General features: G+C 33.2%; 1 protein-coding gene across 1 annotated transcript; it reads right to left on the bottom strand.

The window, feature by feature from the left end:
* Positions 1–3,018: 3,018 nt before the first annotated feature.
* On the bottom strand, positions 3,019–6,175 carry LOC132268750 (F-box/FBD/LRR-repeat protein At5g22660-like). The gene is made up of 5 exons (XM_059769567.1): positions 6,056–6,175; positions 5,840–5,939; positions 4,619–5,464; positions 4,392–4,535; positions 3,019–3,557 (listed from the first exon to the last, which is right to left on the bottom strand). The coding sequence occupies exons 2-5, from the start codon at positions 5,879–5,881 to the stop codon at positions 3,234–3,236; spliced, it is 1,356 nt and encodes a 451-aa protein (XP_059625550.1). The 5' UTR covers positions 5,882–5,939; positions 6,056–6,175; the 3' UTR covers positions 3,019–3,233.
* Positions 6,176–16,097: the final 9,922 nt, after the last annotated feature.

The following is a 16,097-nucleotide window of genomic DNA, read 5'->3' as shown; positions in this document are numbered from 1 at the left end:
GACCCAGCAGTTTCAGTCGGCCAACATAAGGCTGTCAATCGATCGGCGCTGCCATTCTACCTTCATTTGTGTTCCTTCTGTGATGTTAGTAGTTCAGTGTTTGATGACCCTTGGGATGATGTGTATATAGTGTATTGACGTTGGAAATGACTTTTTACCCTTAGTTGACCTCGGGTTGAGGTAAGGGACTGGTTAGCGATTTAGACCCTCATGTTCGGGTCGTTACAAAAACTTTATGCAAAAATTCAAATGTCATAGTTCTGCTATATGTGGCATCACTGTTAGTTAAACAATACATTTTTGTTTAGTTTCAACATAAATGTAACCAAATGAGTGTGATAGACTTGATACATGGTTAAATTTTCTTCACTTATTCTCTCTTTATGTGTGTGTGTGTGTGTGTGTGTGTGTGTGTGTGTGTGTGTATGAGATTGAGATGATATATATATATGTATATGTGTAATCTTTGTAGTGGTGAAAATGTTAGTCTGGTATATTTAAAATAGTTTGAAGATTAAATAGATAATTTAACATTTCTATGGGTCAATTGATAAGTCAATTCATAAGTCAAAGGGTAATAAGGTATTTTTACCTTTTGTCAACGGTAGTTGGGGTGATTGTTCAATTTTGCAAATTTGGGGATGTTATCGTCCAAACCGTGTCTAAGTTGTGCAATTTACCCTATGTCACACAATGCGGGAGCGGGAGCGGGAGTGTAAAAATGGCAAAGTCTAAAATTAGTTGAGAGCGGGAGCGTCTTGAGAGCGCATGTATATAATACATTTTATGTTATATATATATATATATATATATATATATATATATAATTTTTTTTATTTTAAATTCAACTAATGTTAGAACTTATAAAATGCCCATATAAAAGGTCCAGTCCCACCCATCTATCCGAGCCCAACGCCATAACAATTTCAGTACTCTGGAAAAAAATAAAACTTAGCCCATTACCATTAAGTATAACCCTACTCTTTTTAAAAGACCCAAGCTCATGTTCTATTAAGTATAACCCTACTCCTTTTGCATTTGCATCATTTAGACCAGCAGCTAAGTTGCTAACGGCGGAGCTCTGTATGCCAAGAAGTTATCTCGATGGGCAAAATCACAATCTACAGCAGCATCACAAAAAAATCACTATCCATTGAAGGAGATCTCATCGGAAGATTAGGCTTCATCTTTGGAGATAGAAGTGACTATTGGTAGTGCTTTTTTATTTCATCTTCAGATATGCAAACACACATATATATGCATATCTCTCTTAGTCTTAATCTTCTCTCTTTTTCTTTACAAAAGAAAATCCGAACGACCATCCGCGCCATGTTTTCCAGTGAGTCAACAGGTATTTAGGCAAAAGATCGAATTCTAAAAGTGAGTTCATGAATTCGAAAATTGAGTTCGCGAACTCAAGCTCTCAAAACGTCGATCCGCGTTCGGAGCTCTGGAGCGGAAGTCGTCCATGCGAATCATGTGACTTAGAATTTACCTTTATTATTATTATTATTATTCTTTAATAAGAAACTCACTTATCTACATATCATTTAAACCCTTAAGCTTTTACTTTGAAATACATAAATAATTTGATAACTACACTAATTAGGCTATAATTTTATTATGACTCAAACTAAAATTTAAATTTCCATCAAAATCAAGGAACAATAATCAAAAGATGGGTTTTTTTATATCTTAAAAGAAGAAGAGAAAATAATACAAAAGGGACAAGACAAGAGAAAAGAACAGATGAACAACTTCACAATATTTCATCACCGTGTCAGTAGAGAGGAAATAGAGGGATAGGAAGGAAAGGATGGGGCTTACTCAGAAACCTTTTAGTCTCCATTTTTCTTATTTAGTCTCCTCTTTGGAGGAACCAAGCCATGGGAGATGTTTAGTAAAAAATTATTCTCCCCCAAGACACCATTGTGTTAAGTTAAGACGAACTATGTGATAATTTCTTATAATCTATAGTGAAAAAAAAACCACAGGCCTTGAACTACACAGAGGGTTCCAGTTTCAGAACTTAGTTGTAAAGACGTTCTTTATAATACAGAAAGCACAGAGCGAAGAAAAAAAAAAAAAAAAAGGGTAATATGGAGTAGTAGCTGAACAATATCAGCCGTAGTGCCAACGAGATTGTACCACTGTATAAAGAAAGCCTAGTGCTTTTTCAGGTCTTGAAATAATTATGAATCGGAAAATGATTTAATTTCAAAAATAAGAATACAAGTGTGAAGATGTAAATCTACAAATAATTTAAAACAGATCAACATATTGCTTCATTTTGTAAGAATAAAAATACACACATTCAAGAAAAAAAAAAAAAAAAGAACAGATCGATTTCAACCACTACGATCTCTTCTCGAGAATTAACTCTCATTATGCTAAAAATAGGCCTTAGACTTAAAATCACAAGAAACATAAATATTGTTGTAATAACTACTGTTTTCCTTTTAAGAAAATTAATGTAGAGTGACAATGGACTACCACCAAAGTATTTGTTTAGTTTTTTTATGCAAGGAGATAGAGAGTGTCAAAATTGCACAGCATGTACGAAAGGGACAACCCAACAACACTACTTATCCTTGTCCATAGACCTTAGCATTCACATTCTTCCTTGTATCGAAATTTCTACCAATATTAAAAGGTTAGTAGCACACGAACTAGAAAAACTGTGTCCTATTTGTCCCTGTTTATTTCTACCAATCATAAATCATCGAATAGTGTTTTCATTTGTCCGAAAAGCTTCAAATTTAGCAAGTTTGCCAGAATGAAATGCCTCCAATTTTAACCTTTGACAAAGGTTCATAGCAATCCAACATAGAATCATCAAACCATCTCCATGAACCTGTAAGACAAATGGGAATGGAAAATCATAATGCAAATAGAAAAATGCTGCAACTGTGAAAAATTATATTCTTACACCACCAGATCCTAACTTGGGTGGTATCTCTTCAAGGCTGAGGGCTTCAAGTCACACTTGGAACACAAAGTGTGCGAGTTGCTTACCTATTTAAATGAAAAATGATTTTTCAAATACTTTATTACACATGATATACAAGTTATAACAACTTCTCATCATTTTTCCACCATACAACATCACAACAGTTAAAAGAGGGGCCTGTCCTCTATTTTAAACCCAGACATTGTAGCATTACATCTTTAATTAAATATTACAAAGCACAAATTGCCATCTAATGTTACATGGGCAGCCCTCCACAAAATCTTCATATTATCATTAGTTCAACCCCTCGAGGTAATTTTGATTGCAGTCCCATAGCACACATTTTCGCCGCTAGTCGATTCTCATCTTCCACATTCTCATTTTCAGCTCCTATCAAATACGGTGGGCGTGTATCAATATTTATCTTCTCTAGCGAGACAAAATTCTCAAATAAGTACATGGCGAGCTCAACATCAACCTCACAGCCAGTAAATCCAACCAATTCTACCACATTGGGACATTTGAGCAGACGTTTCTCAGCCCTTCCTTGTACCACCTTCCCTTGCAAAGAGTAGCGGCCAGGACAATCAATATTCCCATAAAAAACCTGCCACACCAATGGTCCGATTATTAATTCAATTTTGTTAGAACAATGAAATTGACTTTTGATTCCAAACAATGAAAATGGAATGATGATCAAACTGGTTAAAGCTAAGACCTAAATCAATGCACTTAATCTATTAGCCACAAACAAAATGAATCAAAAGTATTAGTCTACTGAAAGTTAACATCTTCTTTTAAGTAGCCTAGTCCACAAAGGACTGTCATCTTATGTATTAATACCTCTAACATCGGTTCCATCTAAGAGCTGATGTATAACTTATTGCCTCTATAATAGCATCTAGTTCATACATCACACATTGGTAATCATTAATTCACACGTATGAGGCAAAGAAATAAAGAATTTTTTCACAAACTTTCCTTGAAGGAGAGAGATGCAGATTAACATTGAACATCAAAATAATAGAAATTGGAAGGCAATGTAGGAATATATTGTCTTCTCATCAAATTTTAAAATATACACACACACACACACACACACATATATATATATATATTAAAAAACACCTCCAATGGCCGATGCTAAGCCTAAGCTACAAAATCAATGAAAACAAACTAGATGCACAGTGCACCACTGTTCTCAAATTCTTTTGATATTAGGTAAATTTATGTAAGATATGAATCTTATCTATAGGTCTCAGAAATTTTGTAAAGCAAATCATACATATCTAGAGGGAAAAAAGAAAAAGAGAGCGATGATGTAGTATGAATGCCATTACAAGTTAAAATTACTTAGTAATCACCTAAAATAACATAAAACATAAGATTCCAGGATAGAATATGATGCACATATTGTAAACCAGAAGGTAAGAGCACTAACCTCGAGACAAAATCTATACAAACAAGGAGCTGCCTCTATGAGAGAAATGCAAGGAAGGAAGCTCCTGATACGGTATGGATACACCTTCAATGTCAAATGCTTTAGATTCCTTAATTCAGGAAATTTGGGGAAGTTATCAAATACCTGAAGAGTCCAAATAACGAAATGTGTCAGAAAACCTTGAAGAATAAGAGAAGGCACAAAAGAGAGGTAAGTTAGATACTAACCTCGTAATCCAACTTCAATACAAGTGTCTGCAGCTGAGAGGTATAGCTTGAAAACTGGGAAAATTTCATAAACTTGCAAAACTGACCCCCCAGGTTTAGTTTAGAAAGATGGCATGCACTCTTGAAACACAAGTTTATTTGGTGACCAAAATATTCAAGTGACACCAGACTTTTCGCAGAAATCTCAATGTCTTCCAAAAACCAACAGTACGCTATTTTCAAATGCTTGAGCGATTGACCATAAACTTTAACATTGACTAGACAAGCCGAGTTATCAACAGATACTTCTTCAAGAAATGGACAGCTTGATAAAAAACATTCAAGGCATTCTGCAGTCACATCCACATACGTGAAACGGATTGCAGTTAGTGATTCAAGTCTCGAAAAATCCAGGGACCGCATAGATGATAAATTGTAATGCCCTTCCGGAATATTACTATGTAATCGTTTAAGATTCAACTCAAGCCTTTGAACTCTCTTCTCCATTGCAAAGTGAACCCAATTATCAATATCAGATGTAGAACTAGAATCCAAATCAAAGTGAATTCTGAATTCATCCAGGGTTGCACCCTTGTGTGAGTTCAAGACCCGATTCACCCAACTTATATAGTTAGCCCTCTCCACCCCTAATATTTTCCAATTTCCTTTCCTTCGAAGTTTCCGCAATAACTTCAAAGCCTCAAAATTAAAAGTACCAGTTGTATATGTCCACAACTCTTTCCATCTACTTGAGACTACACTAGTTCTTGCCGCCTCTTTCATTGGCAAGCAAGAGAGGATGCAAATAAGAATTTCATCCGGCAACTGACTGATCCGATCTTCAGAGTGATTACTCCTCCCTTTACACTGATTATTGCAAACCAAATAACATAGTGAGGATAATTAGTATAAATTAATAAAATTGAATTGACCACAAACATGAGAAATTAGGTGATAACAAATAAGGAGAAAACAACTCCTCTCTTTACACTGATTATTGCAAACCACATAACATAGTGAGGACAGTCAGTATAAATTAATAAAATTGAATTGAACACAGACATGATAAATTAGGTAAAACGAATAAGGAGAAAACAACCACGCAAACACACAATAATTCATCACACATAATAATTTAGCGGAGAAATTGACGATTAAGAAAAAAGAAAGCTTTATGATTATTATTATATGGAAAAGATTCAAAAAAAATTTCAAATTGCTTAAAGGGAAAAATATATTTACCTTCCTAAGTGCAAATTTGGAGTTCAGTCGTCTTTGTTTCATTGTGTAACCAAAAACCCTTTAGCCAAGTCTTCAACTTCGTAAAAACTTTGAACACCCACTGAGGAATTGTTCAAAAAATTACTATCAATCTACAATGAGAATATATGACACAGAAAGTATGTGTGTGTGTGTGTGTGTGTGTGTGTGTGTGTATTACTAAGCAGATCTTGTCACCTGAGGCGATAGCGGAGGCTGCGCGGAGTGTCGAAGCAGATTGTTGTGATCGTAATGACTAGAAGAAATATTTCCAAATCCTTCGGCACGAAGGAACATATAGAATTTGGACGATGGAATGATGGTAAATATACACCAATCTGTTTCACGCGCTTAGATAAAAAATAAATAAAAATTAACCAGCCCAACGTGAGTGGGCTTAGCCCATCAGTTTTGCAACCGACCTATTGATAGAAAGAGGTCGTAAAACGGCACATGGGGGGTCAGAAGCAAGTGGAGTCAAGGGCGGGTCAAACTCACATTCCATTGAGACATTGATTAGTCTTATAAATTATAAATTAAAGCCTAGCTCTAAGAAAAATTGAGATAAGACCCCCTAAGTTTAATAAAAAGAATCCCTAAGTTTTTTATTTTTATGTTAGATATCATTATTAGGGTAAATTGCAACACTGTTTGGACGATACTCTTAAGTTTACAAAATTAAACAATCACCCCAACTATCTTTGACAGAAGATAAAAATACCTTATTGCTCATTGACTTATGAATGACTTATCAATTGACACATTGAAATGTTGATTTACCTATTTAATTTTTTTAACTATTTTTAATATGTCACACTAACATATAAATATAATGTGCTGATTGAATTGGATCAAATCGAATCGTATTCGTATATATATAAATTATTTGCTCACCCCTAATAGTTTCTAAAGCAAATTAGAATCCAATTAATTTCAATTATTTAATGTCCTGCGAAGGGACAATTAATTTCAAATTTTCAATTCGCTATTTGTCTTTTCATTCAAGGAGGACAAAATTGAATGTAAAAAAGATTATTTTATGAGTATATATGAGTATTATTTAGAATAAATTATAGTCATATGGGTGGGCTTGGCTTCAGTTAGTACGTCCTATAGTTTGGGCCTTGGCTGGCTAGTATTGTATAGGCTTGAGTTCAAATCATGTCAGGCTTTCATAATTGTACAGTAATTATTAAGTGCCCTGTCCTTCCCAATGTTCACCCCTAAATGAGGCGTATTATACAGGGATGGCAACGGGGGCGTGATGAGTATTAAAAAGTGCGTATTTAAACCCTTTAAGCTTAGGCATTCTAGTACCTTTATCTATCTTACTTTACCGTTTTAGATTGATCTCGTATTATTTTCATTTTCAGCCACTTATCCCAAAAATAAGCTAACTCAGCCAAATAAAAGCTTAATTGAAGCAATTCTGAGATTAAACAAAGAAAGGAGCAAAGTGGAGGAAGAAAGAAGCAAAACAGCAAGTTCGATCGATCCAAAGTCAAGGTTCGATCGATCGAACAATGATCGATCTCAGCACTTCAAGATAGATTCAAGCCTTGACCAAAAAGCATAAAGTTCCAAAAGTTCGATCGATCCAACACCATCCTTCGATCGATCGAACACTTTTGTCCTTATTCAAATGATTGATCCTATCCATAACTGTCGACCCACTAACCACCTTTTGTCCTTTTCCCAAAAATATCTCCCAAAATATCTCGGATTTGTCTTTTTCCAAAAAGCTCAGCCAGTTGGATCTATCCAGCCTCAGTTTGATCGATCTCAGCCAGTTCGATCTGGGAGCTTAGTTTTTCATTAAATTAACTATTCAAATTGCGACGCCTTGTGCTCGAGCTTGAGGGTCAAGGCTCGAGTACCCCGAGTTAAGGCTCAAGCTCTGGAGGTATAAGGCTTGTGCTTTAATGCCTTGTTGACTTTTTTTCTTTTACTTGCAGGGCTTGAGCCTCAAGACTTGGGCTCGAGTTTTGGATCCTGAATTCTTCCAAACTTCACCATTTTAGCTCTCGGCTTGCTCTGAATGACCAGCAACGACTCTGTAAGCTTCGATATCAGTCTTTTTATCATAAAGTCCCGGTTTTAACCATTTCTATGGGAAAGTACATATAAACACACATCAAACATAAATCAGTCTAACAATTAATAGAAGTATCACTTTAGGCCTTAACATACGTATATTTAGGAGCTCAAATATGCAATACACACACACACACACACACACACACACATATATATATTTTGTTCTTAACATGTAACGTCCCGGATTTTTCTGAATTTCTTTTGAATTTTTGTTTAAATTATTTTTCGTGTTTCGTTTTGCATGCCACGCGAACCCCGAGGGTCGTTTAAGTTATTTTCTTGAATCAGGAGTTTTAGAAATGCATTTTTATTTATTTTAAGCCAATTAGAAATGACGGTGTCATGCTAACTGCAGGTATGTTATAGTTAACTGAATTTTATAAAATATCTTTCTTTAAAACCTGAATTGAATGAATGTTATTGAGTTCAACTTATTTAAAATATAATTTGTTAAATCTCCAGAGTTGAAACAATTAACCATAGTATGAAGGTTGTGGTGAAGTCAAAGCCCTTAGACCTTTCTCTCTCTGATCACTTTAGTTTAATTTCAATTTATAACCGTGACAACCAATCCAACAATTCAACCAGTTATTTGTAAACCGATAGAGATTAATTAAAGGCAGAACATAAATACTCATCTCCCTGTGGGTTCGACACCCTCTCTATCGTGCTATCCCACAATGATTCGTTTTATTGCAAGTGGTTATTTTATAAATTAATAATAACACAACACATTTATATATATATATATATATATATATATATATATATATATTTCATTGTATTTGATGACTTTTCATATCTTAAAAATGTGCCTATGTGCAGTGTACATAAGACATCTAACTAATAATTATAACTTATACCGACAAATAATTGTGTGTTTGTGCAATGTGCATAAGACAACTAACTAATAAATATAAATTTATCAGCACCAACAAATAACTGTGTACGCCCATGCAATGTACATATTTAATATTATTAGAAAAAAAAAATCAAATAGAGCAAGCTAGAAGAAGAAGAAAAACAAGAATAATTAGATGGAGTTGGTGTATCGTGATTGTGAAATTCATGAGCTTAGGATTTGATTTCTAAGTTTCGACAACGATAACATTTCCTCGTCAAATTCTCGACCTCTGGATAACTCATTATTCGAAGAAGAACGAAATTTTATAATCACGTAATGATATAAAATACTAAATAATTAATTTACTTGTACAAGAAAAAAAACTAAAATCATATATCAAAATCAATTAGTCAAAAAATTTGGATTTTCATAAAAGGCCAACAATTAGAAGCATTAATATATCAATTAAATACTATAGAGGGAATAAAAATTAAGGTCCCCAAAAATCACCAACCTATCTATAAATTCAAATTTCTTCAAAGAAAACAACAAACTTAGTGGTTTTTGGTGTGAATAAGATTTGAGGGCAAAAGATTTGGGTCGAGATTCACAATCAATGAGAGAGAGTGTGTGGAGTGATCGGATAAAAGAGAGGAAAAAAACGTTATGGGGGAAGCGTGTGTGTGTTATGCTCCCATTTCGTGACAAGAAAAGGTAAGAAAGAAAGTGAGTGGGCCAAAAAATCAATTGTAAACTTGTTACAACTGGGCCAATATGTAGGCGTTAATTTTTTTTTGGCCCATGTTCAAATTTTGAGGCCCCTCAAAAATAAAAGGTAAGCAAGAAGAGTGAGTGGGCCAAAAAACCAATTGTAAGCTTCTTAAAACTGGCCCAATATGTAGGGTTTATTATTATTATTATTATTTTCATGTTCAAATTTGAGACCTTCCAAAATAAAAGGCAAGCAAGAAGAGTGAGTTTAGCCAAAAATCAATTATAAACTTGTTGTACCTGGGCAAATATGTAGGTTTTTATTTTTAGCCATGTTCAAATTTTGAGGGCCCCCAAATTTGGAGGCCTTAAGAGACCGCTTTGGGCCAGGGCCCGACCCTGGGTGGTGGTGAGAGGGGAGAGAGAAAGAGTCAGAGAAGGAAAAAGTTAGTTACCAATGGGCAAATTCGTAATTTCACTTTAGCCATCTTCTCTTATGGGGGGGAGGTCAATGTAATTTCACAAATAAAAGGGGCAAAATAGCAAGTAATGGGCAAATACGAAATTTCACTTTATCCATCCATCCCCAAACTAAAAATAAAAAGAATAAAATCAAAATTTTATATTTACTTTTTACCAAAAATTAATTTTTTGGATAAAGTACAGCCACACCCTGTAATACCCCTAATTTAAAAAGGATAGTCTCGGTATTATTTTAATAGTTTTAATTGCATTTAATTATTTGTTTAAATTGAATTGAATGTGATGATGTGTATTTATTTAGGAATTTAATTGTTTTAGTTTTATTTTTATTTTATTTATTTTATTTTTATATTTTTAAGGAATTGGATATGGATAATAGTAATTGACCAATCAATTGGGCTCCATAGACTACTTGGATAAGGGGTTTAATGGGTACGAATAATTACCCATGTATATGTATATTTAATAAATAAATAAATATATATATATATATGTAAGGAAAGTCCCTTTAATAATAATCTGATATATATGTATATATTATATATAAAAAGGGGTACACATAGATTATACGTAACATATATTTAGTTACCTTCTTAGTATTTAAATTTTATTTTATTTTATTTTTATTTCATTTTAGTTTGTCTTGGAAAGGGAAAAGGATTAGGATTATTTTAATTGCCTATAAATATATAACTATAGAGTTATGAAAGAGGTTAGAAAATATATTACGTACTATATTTTAGAGAGAGAAAGAAGGAAGAGGAATGAAGAGAAAAAGGAAGAAGGAGGCTAGGGTTTTTATCAAATCCCTAAAGGCAAGTTTTAATTCTTCTCTTCTCCTTTGATTCATACCCTATGCATGCTAGATTAATTCTAGGTTCTTTAAATAAATTAATTGGATCTAATTACATAGATTTATGTTGAAATTTCAGTTCATAGGTTTTAATTATTTGTTTTCTTTTGCCTACACTGTTGGTGGCCTTGGGTTTAATTTAATTTATTTTATATATATATTTTTTTTACATGACTTGTGTTAGCATGAATTATATTTGGTTTTTATTTTATTTTATTTTTCCATGCATCAGTTATATGCATGTAAGTAAAGTCAAAATTAGTATTTTTTTACAAGCTATGCACGCCGAACGAGGTGAGCTAAAAAAGTGGCATGAAACTGGGTTTGTAGCAATTCGTAAACTGTAATTTGTTCTTTCATGAATTGGGCACGCCGATCGAGAAAGTCTTGACAATTCCTTTAAAAAAAAAAAAAAAAAACCAGATTGTTATATAATGCCATGATATAATGATTGGTACTATTATGGATATAATGATTAGTATAATGATTGGTATTATGATTAATTTATTTTGTTTTGATTAAATAGTTTTTGCATTAAATATTTTTAATAGTAATCTATTTAATGTTAGAATATTAAATTAATATTTGTTAGTTTTGATTAATGGATTTGAATTAAATATTTATTTAATTTAAATTGGTATGCATGAAATAAGTTTACATGCTAAGGATGGAATTTAATTAATTTTGAAAGAATAAATTAATTAGATATTGCTGGATTAAATTATTTTAATCTATTGCTTAGATTTAAATTAATTTAATCAAAATATGGAGATGTACAATTTAGTTGAGATGCATTTTAATTTCGTGTAATGAATAATTAAATGCATGATACTTAGAATTGATATTTTTGCTCAAGTAAATGCAAAGAATGTATATATGATTAATATAATGTTTATATGTAAATATTATTTACATTATCTTTGGATTGGAAACTTCTCTTTGGTTATGATGTGGATTAATACACCATTATGGGATGGGGGCATATTAGGGACAGATTAACTTAAAAGTTAAGTCTTACCTATTTTTAATAAGGGAACGGATTAACCATAATGTTAAGTCATACTTATTCGTGTCAGGTCAACGGAATAGTTGGATGACATATTATTAAAATAATAATTGGATAGTTTATTTTTGATGGATGGATAGGACGGATTTTAAATATATAATTATACACCATGATATGAGCTTGAGTCTCAGGATCAGTGGTTAGGGTGCGTATATTGCCAGGGATGTGTAGCTAGATATAGCGTAGTTGTGTACTCTGGTAGGTCTAGGTACTCATGCCCACTATATGTGCGTTTTGCATGTTGCCTACTATTCAGGTTGAGACAACTCTATAGTCTAGTGAGGTTCCTATAGTGTGTATATATCTACATATGGACTATTTAGTTATTATTGAATTAATTAGGATGTGTACGTGTATCGGGTCTCTGTTTGGGATGTAGTAGATTAGAACTTGTTTGTGGGCCTGACCCACTATTATTTTTCAGGTGTTCGTCAGTTCCAGTCTTAGAGATTGTTCGTGCCAAGCAGAGACAGTCATTCACTCTTCCGACTATACGTAGGACTCGTCTTCATTAGTTACTTATTATTTTTATTTCGGTTCAGTTATTTCAGTTAGGATATTATTAGGGGTCCACAGGATGGATTCCCGAGTTGTAGTTTAATTAATTACTAGTATCCGAAGATTGGAGGATTTTATTATTGGATTTTTAATTATTATTTATTTGAGAATTTTAAAATAGGGATTTATTATTTAGTTTCCTTCAGCTTATTATTTATTTATTCTTTATTATTCTTTTTGTATTTAAATGCTTGTTTAAATATTAATTGTTTGATATCCCTTGTATTCTGTGCTCGGACTTGATCACCCGTGACTCTAGAATTGAGGGGTATCACACACCCCTTGAGGTTTGACAAAAGAACACTCATGCTACGTTTGGTGTGCAGGAATGGAATGGAATGGAATGCTCATTCCAACCATTAGTTTGTTTGGTGTGCAAGAATGGAATGGAATGACCATTCCAATGGAATGAAAATCCATTCCATTATTAAACCTATGGAATGGCCATTCCATTCCACAGTAAGATTAAAGTTTTTTGTAATATTCCCAATAAATCCTTCATCATATTCTAATAAGGCAAAAATATTTCGCATAGACCAAAAATCTTTCATATTCTATTTTTCACATTTCTCGAGATTATTTATTAAAAGTGGTAAAGGTCTTTCACCTTCTCCCTCTTCCGAATATACACAGAGCTGCCGATAAAAAGTTGCAGAACCTTTAACCAAATTGCAGGTATTAATCTCAATATATATATATTTTTGATAAGTATGTATTAATCTCTTTATCTTCTGAGTATATCACTTTTTTATTTATTTTTTTTTTTTTGTATATTTGTGTTGAATCATTTGTGTGATTTCTCCATCTTTCTCTCTTTGAACATTTACGTATGAAGCAACGATTACATAAAATAAAAATTAATAATCACATAAAATAAAAAAACAGTTTAGCCTATTGACCTACGACTTCAGTGCTCTAGTGGTTAATCTTTGTGACGGTAGAGAGGTTTATTAGCAAAATTCTTTAAATTGATTCCTTTCCAGAAGAGAGGCGTGTGATTGCTCTCTCTGCTATGGGAAAGACAACCGACAAGCTTTTATTGGTATTGGCCTATATTTTATTTTTAACTTTTCAATTGATCTGTTACCTGATTATATCCTTGCATGGTATTTTATTTTACTGGTTATAAAGAATATATATGTATTCTTTATTCATTCCTTCCAGCAAGTTCTTGTAGGTTATTGATGCTATTGATAATTATTGATCTGCAAAGATTTGAAAAGTTTGTCACTATGACATCTATGTGTTTGTTTTCAAGTATTTGTCTGGCAGTTTGGCCTCTTTCCATGTGGCAAATGCAGCATCTCGAACCTAACATATGTTGCAAATTGAGTGGTTTCTTTTTAGTTTATGTTTGACTTTAAAATTATACAAATTTGACAAAATCATCATTCAATTTCTATGTGGAATAAGATACTGTATAGGCAATTTGGCTTTCATTGACAATGTTTGGAGTAAGAATTGCTTATTTAATTGACATAGAGAAGAATTCTTTTGAAAATTTGTTGCTATCACATACTGTTTATCTTTGTGCTCCCATAATACACACGCGCACGCGCGCACGCACGCGCGCGCGCACGTACTATCAAATAAATAAATTTTAGTAGTGCCTTAGAGCTTTTACTACTTAGAACTTGCAGCCTCTGTTAAATTTTAGCTTTAGTTGTTGAATAATTTTCTTTTTATTCTTATTTTTTGATCTATATTTAAGGTTTATAATATTGCATCTCATAATTAAGTTTAAATTTATGCAGTTATGGCTCGTCTAAGTTTAAGGACAAGGAAGATGATAAGGAAAAAGAAATTAGCAGCAATAAATGTATTTAGATTAAATATATTGTATGCGGTGAATTGGTGGTTTCATCTAATGTGCTGCTTATTAGACTTCTGTAATCAAAGGCGATCATTAAACTCGACATATGTCGTCAACTTTTACTTAAATAGAGAAATTCTATACAAACTAGTTTATGCAAGTGATGTGTGATACCCCCGAATTTCCGGATGCGGGTTGGCCAGGCCCACGCCCGACTACCCGAGGATATCAAACAAATTAGCAATAATCGAACACAGAATATAATTAAGATAAACATGAGTAAATAAAATTCGCTGGAAAGAAACTAAATGCAAATCCTTTACTGAAAACTTCAGAATAAATCTTATAAATAAGAACTAGTCTGTTACATCCAACTTCTCCAATTATAATACAACTCGGGAATCCATCTGGTGGACCCCTAATCAAAAGCCAATACTGGAAAGCGAACAACTAAAAAGAAGTCCACTGCTAAACCATGAAGAACCCCCTACATCGTCGGTAGAATGAGTAGTCATCTCTGCTCGACACGAACAAGCTCTAAGACCTGGAACCGTCCGTTACCTGAAAAATAATAGTGGGTCAGGCCCACGAACAAGTTCTATCCTAACTACAATCCAAACAGAGACCCGATACGCAGATACATCCTAGACGTCTCAAACATATCTATATAATCCGTAATAGATAAACATATATTCACACTACAGGACTCTCACCAACTATGCTGAGGGTCTCAACCTGAATAGAAGGTAACATGCAATACGCACCTGAGTGGGCATGACTACCTAAGCCTAACAGGGTATACCTCAACCAACATAGCTAGCTACGCCTCCTACTGCATATACGCACCCTAACCGTCGACTATGAGACTCAAGCTCAAATCGCGGTACCATAATTTATATATATAAATTCCCATCCAAACCAATGTAATGCCGCTCAACTGATTCGTTGCCATGACACGACATAAAATTAGAATTTATTGTTTTAATTAAACCCCTATCCATTCTAGGTGATACATGCACCCTAACCGTTGACTTTAAGACTAATGCTCTTGTCACGGTAACATAATGATATATTTAAAATCCATTCACATTCATCCATAAGAAATTCAGTAAGTCGTTCAACTTATTCAACTGCACCGACTTAAGTATTTAGGGTGGATTCTGTTTTAATCATCCGAACCCTTATTCCAGTATAAGTAGGACTTTAGCAACTGGTGCTGTCCAAACCTAGTATGACACCGTCCCATACCGGTTCATACAATCCTCCATATCCATGTAATTGACAGAACATATAATAATTCAGCAATTAAATCCACGATCATGTAACAATTACAGACTATTAATAATAGTTCAGCAATTAATATCCAAAAACAAATCCATCCATGTAATTAAACGAGACAAAGTTTAGTAACTCATTAAGTTAAAATCCAGCATCCATCCCGTTAATTGACAGAAAATATAAATATAATTCCTCAATTAATTCCAGGCCAAGCATTGAATTAGATTTATAAAGCCTAAGTACTGGTTCAGCAATTTAAATCCAAATCCTAACCCAAATAATTGCAGTGTAATGCTTAATATTACAGCAATTGTAATTCAAATCTTACATCCATGTATTGCAAAAAAGAATTTAATATCTTAACCAATAATGTCCAAACTATACATAGACCAAACTTGTTAATTAAATGGTCCTAGCATGCCACCAAAAAATTAAGATTTATAATTATACTAATATTTCGTTAAATTGCTAAAGCTTACTTAAGCAATTAAGCTCATTCCATCCGTTAACCGCCTGTACTGTTATATACTTTTCTAC

This window comes from Cornus florida, unplaced genomic scaffold, assembly GCF_030987335.1.
Source record: "Cornus florida cultivar Cherokee Brave unplaced genomic scaffold, ASM3098733v1 CherokeeBrave_3.0.0_Hap2_Chr08, whole genome shotgun sequence".
Lineage (NCBI taxonomy): Eukaryota > Viridiplantae > Streptophyta > Magnoliopsida > Cornales > Cornaceae > Cornus > Cornus florida.
The sequence above is the reverse complement of the archived record's forward strand: the minus strand, read 5'-3'. Positions and strand labels throughout refer to the sequence as shown.